Source organism: Pyrenophora tritici-repentis, chromosome 2 (assembly GCF_003171515.1).
Source record: "Pyrenophora tritici-repentis strain M4 chromosome 2, whole genome shotgun sequence".
Classification (NCBI taxonomy): domain Eukaryota; kingdom Fungi; phylum Ascomycota; class Dothideomycetes; order Pleosporales; family Pleosporaceae; genus Pyrenophora; species Pyrenophora tritici-repentis.
The window spans coordinates 3,365,308-3,371,564 of NC_089391.1; the positions used below are offsets into that span (position 1 = coordinate 3,365,308).

The following is a 6,257-nucleotide window of genomic DNA, read 5'->3' on the forward strand; positions in this document are numbered from 1 at the left end:
ACCTTTTTCCCCAGATACCCTTTTTCTTTCCCTTTCTTCTTCTTCTTTACTTCGATCGTACACCTACATTCTCTCTCACTCAATCCCGTAGACTTTCACACATCATCCTCTCGTCTGGATAGTAGACATCATCTTCAAGATGGCGACCGACGGCTCCGACCCAATTCCTCCCCACAAGACGTTTGATACCATTCTCGTCCTCGACTTTGGCTCCCAGTACACGCATCTCATCACGCGCCGACTCCGCGAACTCAATGTCTACTCAGAGATGCTGCCATGCACTACCAAGATTGCCGATCTGCCATTTACACCCAAGGGAGTCATTCTCTCCGGTGGTCCGTACTCGGTCTATGAGGAAGGCGCACCGCACGTCGATCACGCCGTATTCGACCTAGGCGTACCAATTCTGGGAATATGCTATGGACTACAAGAGATGGCATGGCACTTTGGCAAGAACGCGGGTGTAACTGCAGGTGAGAAGAGGGAATACGGCCACGCAACTTTGAAGGTTGAGAGCCACGGCGGACACATGGACGAGCTGTTCAAGGACCTAGGAAACGATGCGGAGGTCTGGATGAGCCATGGTGATAAGCTCAGCGCCATGCCCCAGGACTTTATGACCATTGCGACAACTGGCAACTCACCATATGCGGGTATCGCGCACAAGTCCAACAAGTACTACGGTATCCAGTTCCACCCAGAGGTGACGCATACGAAGAAGGGAACGATCGTGTTGAAGAACTTTGCTCTTGACATTTGCCAGGCAAACTCAAACTGGACAATGAGCAAGTTTGTGGACCAGGAGATTACGCGCATCAGAAAGCTTGTGGGTGACAAGGGCCAGGTCATTGGAGCAGTCAGCGGTGGTGTTGACTCAACCGTTGCTGCGAAACTGATGAAGGAGGCCATTGGTGATCGCTTCCACGCCGTCATGGTCGACAACGGTGTGTTGCGACTCAACGAGGCAGTCCAAGTCAAGAAGACGCTTGATGAGGGCCTAGGCATCAACCTCACCGTAATCGATGCATCCGACCTCTTCCTCGACCGCCTCAAGGGTGTAACCGACGACCCAGAGAAGAAGCGCAAAATCATCGGCAACACCTTCATTGAAGTCTTCCAACAACAAGCCGAAAAGATCAAGGCCGAAGCACACGAATCCGCCAATGCAGGCGAAATCGAATGGCTCCTCCAGGGAACCCTCTACCCAGACGTGATCGAATCTCTCTCCTTCAAGGGCCCCTCCCAAACCATCAAAACCCACCACAACGTCGGCGGCCTCCCCAAAGATATGAAACTCAAAGTCATCGAGCCTCTCCGCGAACTCTTCAAAGACGAAGTCCGCCAACTAGGCAAAGAACTCGGTATCCCCGAGGACCTCGTCTGGCGTCACCCCTTCCCCGGCCCAGGCATCGCAATCCGCATCCTCGGCGAAGTCACCCGCGAACAAGTGCGCATCGCACGCGAAGCCGATCACATCTTCATTGAGGAGATTCGCGCTGCGGGACTTTACAAGAACATCTCACAAGCTTTTGCGGCGCTGTTACCGGTTAAGGCGGTGGGCGTTATGGGCGACAAGCGCGTGCATGATCAAGTTATTGCACTCAGGGCAGTGGAGACGAGCGATTTCATGACGGCAGATTGGTATCCGTTTGATGGCGAGTTCTTGAAGAGGGTTAGTCGGAGGATTGTTAATGAGGTTAATGGTGTTTGCCGGGTGGTTTATGATAGTAAGTTCCTGGAGTGGTTGTGATGGGGGGTTTTTGCTAACGAAGTTTGTGCAGTTACGAGTAAGCCTCCTGGTACCATTGAGATGGAGTAAGTATGTTTGGGGTATGGGCCTTTGTGATTGCATGGCAGGGTGGAAAGCGAGGATATGCATGCATGCGTGATGTGATCTGCAATAGAGCACTTGATCCGAGATATGGGACGTGGGCATTTTGATTCGAAAATTTTGGGAACTGCGGAGTTGGCATATATGGCACAGAGAGACTACATGATAGACGAGCATCATGATGCCTTCTTCTGATGAGATACGATACCCTTTGTGTTGCGCACTACCAATCGCGGTTTGGCAAAGCACAGCAAATGAAAAATAAAGAGCTTTTGAGATGGAATGCAGTGCTGTCGGGTTAATGTGAGGGTTCACATGTGGGATTTTCAGCTTTTAGAGAGGAGACAATGGCGTGGTGTAGTGATATAGATTTTTGGAGGGTTATGGCGTCTTGTATTGAGACAGAAAACCACGTTTGAAAACATGCTGTAATAACGTTACATTATCTCACATGTAACCTTAGTAGTCAATTCTATTTGAATTCAGTCACTATACGATTTCATGTGAAATATCTATAGAAGTATTTTTCACCCTCTACCTATCACTATCTTGTCATTTCATGGTGTACAGCGAATAATCCTTACGCCACAAGCCTGTGGCTTACCCTCCATCCCTGCTCACAACTTGTGGCTGTGCATCTCCGGATCCCCGAGCCCCAGCTAGCTGTCATCTCGTGTTGGGGAACCTGGACCCTCGAGAGGACAGGACCCTTGCATAACACTACACGCCATGTAAGCTTCACGAACCACGATACGACACGACACGACGCCCTGAAAGACAGAAACAGCAGAAGGGAATAGTGAAAAAGAAGAATTGAACAATTGCAGGTATCGGGCACATCTTGAGGATGCGATGAATACGTCGCCTGAGGAGTCTGGATCTGGGTCTGGATCGCAATCGCAGGGAAAGATGATGGGGAAGGGAAAGGGGAGGGGGACGGGGACTGGGACTGGGACTGGTAGAGCTGAGCAATCCAGTATGAGGACAGCTAGGGCTGAACCTGAATTACTCAGTTCATCTATTCAGGCCAATATGCGGACTACTAGGTCTGCCAGACCTGATCAACTCAGCGCGCGGATAGCTAGAACCGATCAATCCAGCGCGAGGACTGTCAGAACCGACCAACCCAGTCCGTCCAGTCCAGCCCGACCACAATCCACACGTAGCCAATCCTCCCGTACAGGCCGACGAACCTCACGCTCCGCCTCCTACGCCCCCTCCCTCCGCCACCGCACAACCGGCCAAACCATCCTCTCCCTCGACGCCGACAATTCCGACCCCGAAGCCGCCAACGCGACCCACACGGCCGCCGCCATTGTCGAAGAAATCGCTGAAATCAAGCGTTATGAAGACTTCTCCACCATCGACTGGGTACAAGACGCAGCACGCGAACAGCTCCGACGAAAAGCGCGACGGCGCGCGCGAGACAGCATTGGCGTGCGTCGAGACGGTAGCAGCGCGCGCGTATTCCTTGGCCGCGGGCGGGGCAAATGGCGCAGGAAGATAGCAGAAGCCTACGACGCGGGACAAGCGTGGATAGTAGTTACGCTTGTTGGTGCGGCGATCGGACTCAATGCTGCGTTTCTGAATATCGTGACCGAATGGCTCAGCGACATCAAGCTGGGTCATTGCAGCACGGCGTTTTACCTTAACGAGAGTTTCTGCTGCTGGGGTGCCGAGGGCGGGTGTGCAGAGTGGAAACGTTGGACGGGCTTTTGGCCCGCGAATTACTTGATGTATATCCTTTTCGCTGCGCTGTTCTCCTTTACGGCCGCGAGGCTGGTCAAGAGCTTTGCGCCGTATGCGGCGGGCAGTGGGATTTCGGAGATGAAGTGTATTATTGCTGGGTTTGTTATGAAGGGCTTTTTGGGGTTTACAACACTGTTTATCAAGTCGATTGGACTGCCCTTGGCGATTGGGTCGGGGCTTTCGGTGGGAAAGGAGGGGCCGAGTGTGCATTATGCGGTTTGTACCGGTAATGTGATTAGTAGGTTCTTCGACAAGTATCGTCGGAATGCGGCCAAGACGAGGGAGATTCTGAGTGCGAGTGCGGCGGCGGGGGTTGGTGTTGCGTTTGGTAGTCCGATCGGGGGCGTGCTGTTTAGCTTGGAAGAAATGAGCAATCAGTTTCCGCTCAAGACGCTTTGGAGGAGTTACTTTTGCGCTTTGGTGGCTACGGCTGTTCTTGCTGTAAGTCCATGAGCTGTTTGGCCGACTTGATAGATGAGCTAATCGAATATAGGCCATGAACCCCTTTCGTACCGGCCAGCTCGTCATGTTCAATGTCAAATACGACCGCTCGTGGCACTTTTTCGAAACCGTCTTTTACATCCTGATCGGCGTGTTTGGTGGTCTTTACGGCGCTTTTGTCATAAAGTGGAATCTCAAGATGCAAGTCTTCCGAAAAAAATACATGGCTGCGTATCCCATCACCGAAGCTGTTACGCTCGCCGTCGTCACGGGCGTTATCTGCTATCCGAACATGTTTCTGCGGATTGACATGACTGAGAGCATGGAGATTCTGTTTCAAGAATGCAAGGCTGGCAAGGGCTATGATAGGCTTTGTGATCAGAATCACAAGTGGCATAATATTGGCACGCTTGCCATTGCAACTGTCATTCGGACGCTGCTCGTCGTCATATCGTTTGGCTGCAAGGTACCGGCTGGTATCTTCGTGCCCAGTATGGCTATTGGCGCGGCATTTGGCCGCATGGTAGGTATTTGCGTACAAGCACTCCACGAGGCCTTTCCAACGTCAGCTTTCTTCGCGGCATGCGAGCCAGACGTCGCTTGCATCACACCAGGAACCTATGCCTTCCTCGGAGCTGCCGCCTCCCTGAGTGGCATCATGCACATCACCGTGTCGGTGGTAGTCATCATGTTCGAAATCACCGGTGCCCTAACCTACATCCTCCCCACCATGATCGTCGTGGGCGTCACAAAAGCCGTCAGTGAGCGCTTCGGCCACGGCGGCATCGCAGACCGTATGATCTATCTAAACGGCTACCCATTCCTCGACAGCAAAGAAGAACACACATTCGGCGTCCCCGTATCCCAAGTCATGGAAACCCGCCCGGTCTGCCTCCCAGCCAACGGCATGGAACTCCGACAGATGGAACGTCTAATGACGGAGAATCAATACCAAGGCTACCCCATTGTAGAAGATATGCATTCAAAGATTCTAGTCGGCTACATCGGCCGCACAGAACTCCGCTATGCTATCGACAGAGCAAAGATGGAACAACAAGCGCCCGCCCACGCAAAATGCTCCTTCGCCGCTTCCTTTTCATCACCAACCCTACCACATCAATCACCAAACACTACTTTCGACTCTATACCTACCACGTCCACACAAACAAGCCTCGACTTCACCCGCTACATCGACCCTACACCCCTTTCAGTACACCCCCGCCTCCCTCTCGAAACAGTAATGGAAATTTTCAAGAAAATGGGACCGAGAGTCATCTTGATTGAATACCGTGGCCGCCTGACGGGTCTGGTGACGATCAAGGATTGTCTAAAGTACCAGTTCAAGGTTGAAGCTGGAGGGGGCCATGGAGGTGTGGTAGCGGGTGGCACAGAGGATGATGCTAGAATGGAGAGGTTGGCGGGATGGGGGACGGATATTGTGAATTGGGGGAGAAGAAAGCTGGGGTTGAGGGAAATTGGGGAGGTGAGATTGGGGGAGGAGGATGCGAGGGGGAGAAGTGGTGAGCGAGATAGAGATGGTGGGAGAGAAGAGAGTGATGACGATGATGATGATGGCCAGGGGTATAGGAGGGATGTTGAGTTGGTAGATAGGAATAGATAGTGTCTGTGAATTTGAGTTTATCTGTTCTTTTCTTGTGGTCTCACACCTGATCATTTTGGATCATGGTACATATGCGACCCAACGATGAGTCCGACTCTTAGTCTCATATGCTCCTGCGTTGTTGGCAGGTTCGTGCGTGCGTATACTTTCGCATATCCTGGATCATTTGTCTTACTACGTGACGTATTTTATATTTCATCTTCCAGTGTCTTAGCATAATTTCGTCAAGTTGTGTTGTGGCACACACACACTTGCCCTATCGTGAGCGGGCGGGGGAGATTTCAGGAGCTGCCCAAGAAAAGTGGAGCCGTGGTTAGCCCGCCACTTTCCTATGGTGAGCTGTCACTTGTCTGTTGAGGAGATCATCGTCGCTTCCCTCGTGGGAGGCGTATCGTACCTGCCACTAGCAGCCAAGCGTAAATAGTGCAGCACAACACCTTGTGCCAAACGGCATACGCTGAAACTGCAACACCCTTAGCACGCTTTGTGTAATCGCTGCAAACGTTCCGACAGCATCAGGGAACGAATCAGACGTCGATCACTCCGCTTCCCCTGCGGCAGTTCTACTAGCGGTCAAGCGTGTTGCGTCCGTGCGCGTACATTGCCGTCGCGTAC

General features: G+C 52.2%; 3 protein-coding genes across 3 annotated transcripts; 2 read left to right on the forward strand and 1 right to left on the reverse strand.

Moving 5' to 3' along the window:
- Window positions 1–139: 139 nt before the first annotated feature.
- On the forward strand, window positions 140–1,819 carry PtrM4_067330 (GuaA, GMP synthase, PP-ATPase domain-subunit; the record flags this gene model as incomplete). The annotated part of the gene is made up of 2 exons (XM_001933428.1): window positions 140–1,727; window positions 1,782–1,819. 2 exons carry the CDS (start codon window positions 140–142, stop codon window positions 1,817–1,819), a joined length of 1,626 nt encoding a protein of 541 aa, XP_001933463.1.
- Window positions 1,820–2,873: 1,054 nt separating this feature from the next.
- On the reverse strand, window positions 2,874–3,460 carry PtrM4_067340 (uncharacterized protein; the record flags this gene model as incomplete). Its single annotated transcript, XM_066105769.1, has 2 exons — window positions 2,874–2,879; window positions 3,134–3,460. The coding sequence occupies 2 exons, from the start codon at window positions 3,458–3,460 to the stop codon at window positions 2,874–2,876; spliced, it is 333 nt and encodes a 110-aa protein (XP_065964396.1).
- A 486-nt stretch (window positions 3,461–3,946) lies between these two features.
- PtrM4_067350 (uncharacterized protein) lies at window positions 3,947–5,608 on the forward strand (the record flags this gene model as incomplete). Its single annotated transcript, XM_066105770.1, has 3 exons — window positions 3,947–4,021; window positions 4,074–5,541; window positions 5,601–5,608. The coding sequence occupies 3 exons, from the start codon at window positions 3,947–3,949 to the stop codon at window positions 5,606–5,608; spliced, it is 1,551 nt and encodes a 516-aa protein (XP_065964397.1).
- Between the last annotated feature and the right edge of the window lie 649 nt (window positions 5,609–6,257).